Raw genomic sequence first — 1,886 nt, 5'->3', positions numbered from 1 at the left:
TGGAACAGAAAAACACGGTCCTGGAGAAGGAAAAGACCGCTCTGTTGAAGAAAACCACTGACCTGGAACAGAAAAACACGGTCCTGCAGAAGGAAAAGACCACTCTTGAGAATAAAAGCACCGACCTAGAAAAGGAAAAGACCATTTTTTTGAAGAAAAGCACCTCCTTGGAGCAGAAAAACACGGTCCTGGAGAAGGAAAAGACCGCTCTGATGAGGAAAAGCACCGACCTGGAACAGAAAAACACGGTCCTGGAGAAGGAAAAGACCGTTCTGGAGAATAAAAGCACCAACCTGGAAAAGGAAAAGACCGCTCTGGAGAAGAAAAGCACAGCCCTGGAGAATAAAAGCACCTCCTTGGAGCAGAAAATCACGGTCCTGGAGAAGGAAAAGACCGCTCTGGAGAAGAAAAGCAGCGCCCTGGAGAAGGAAAAGACTGCCTTGGAGACTAAAATCACCTCCTTGGAGCAGAAAAACACAGTCCTTGAGAAAGAAAAGACCACTCTGGAGAAGAAAAGCAACGACCTTAAGGAGAAAAACACTGCCTTGGAGAATAAAAGCATCGTCCTGGAGAAGGAAAAGACCGCTCTCGAGCAAAGAATCACCTCCTTGGAGCAGGAAAGCACCACCATGCAGCAGAAGAACACTGCCTTGGATCGGATAAACACCACCCTGGAGCAGGACAACACTGCTCTGAAGCTGAAAAGCGCTGCTCTCGAGCAGCAGAACACTGCCTTGGAGATGATTAACGCCGCCCTGGAGAAGGAAAACACTGCCCTAGAGCAGGAGAACACCGCCCAGAAAATGAAAACCACAGCTCTGGAGCGGAAAAGCGTTGTCTTAGGTCAAATAAAGACTGCCCTGGAGCAGATAAACACCCCCCTGGAGGAGGAGAACACTGCCCTGGAGCAGAACAACACGACCCTGGAGCAAAACAACACCACCCTGCAGCTGGAGAACACCACCCTGCAGCATCAGAACACTGCCCTGGAGCAGGAAAACACCGCCCTGAGGCGGAAAAGCACCAGCCTGGAGGAGAAGAGCACCGTCCTGGAGCAAATAAACACTGCCTTGGAGCAGGAAAACAATGTCTTGGAGAATATTAACACCGACCTGCAGCTTGAAGTAGAACAACTGAACAAAAGGCTCAGGGACAGAGGAGAGCTGCAGACCGAGCAGCCATCTGAAGCAGAAACTCATGAAGACAGCAGGCCGCATGTATTCAGACGTGTGGTCGGAGGCTTCTCCGATACACTTCTGAAAATGTACCAGACCGACAATCTCAGGTACTGGGTTGAAAGATGGTACTTCTAAATAAAAGAAGTGTCATGAGGACTCCAAGTTTTATGAATGATTATTGGTGGCAGAAAAACTTGAGGAGAGCTTGACAGTTGGGGGCATATGGCGGAAGAGCTTGAAAGGTGTTGGTAGGAGACCTGGAGGTCCGCAGGACTGTGGTGCCATGGGAACTTGATACCATCGAACCCGGGTCTCCTTCGTCACCAGACCACCAGACTCCCGCAAGCGCCAAGTTCCCTGTCTGGCATCACAGACCTGCAGACGTCATATCCCTCGAGCCTCCCGACCTGCATCCAGGCCTTCATCGCGGGTCCTGTCGGTCTCCCGGCTGACCTCCAGGGCTTCGTGGGAAGTCCCATTGGTTTCCGGGCTGACCTCCAGGGCTTCGTAGCGAGCCCTGTTGGTCTCCCGGCTGACCTCCAGGGCTTCTTGGCGAGTCCCGTTAGTCTCCCGGCTGACCTCCAGGGCTTCGTTGAGGGTCCCATCGGCCTCCCGGTTCCTACTCTGCTGCTGGCAGGTACTTGCTCCGCTGCCAACGTCCTCCCAGGTTTCTGCTCCACTGCCAACGTCCTCCCAGGTTTCTGCTCC

At 52.5% G+C, this 1,886-nt stretch overlaps 2 protein-coding genes across 3 annotated transcripts in view; one reads left to right on the top strand and one right to left on the bottom strand.

The window, feature by feature from the left end:
* Positions 1-1,334, top strand: part of LOC103458834 (girdin-like) — a 4,527-nt gene extending 3,193 nt beyond the window's left edge. Inside the window, exon 3 of the mRNA XM_008399913.2 lies at positions 402-1,334. Coding sequence (XP_008398135.1) covers positions 402-1,313 — 912 coding nt within the window. The 3' untranslated portion in view covers positions 1,314-1,334. The remainder of the gene's footprint in view (positions 1-401) is intronic.
* wdr25 (WD repeat domain 25) overlaps positions 1-1,886 on the bottom strand; it is a 118,884-nt gene that overhangs the window by 112,018 nt on the left and 4,980 nt on the right. The window lies entirely within an intron of this gene.

The sequence above is a fragment of the Poecilia reticulata genome, linkage group LG22 (assembly GCF_000633615.1).
Source record: "Poecilia reticulata strain Guanapo linkage group LG22, Guppy_female_1.0+MT, whole genome shotgun sequence".
Taxonomy (NCBI): domain Eukaryota; kingdom Metazoa; phylum Chordata; class Actinopteri; order Cyprinodontiformes; family Poeciliidae; genus Poecilia; species Poecilia reticulata.
The sequence above is the reverse complement of the archived record's forward strand: the minus strand, read 5'-3'. Positions and strand labels throughout refer to the sequence as shown.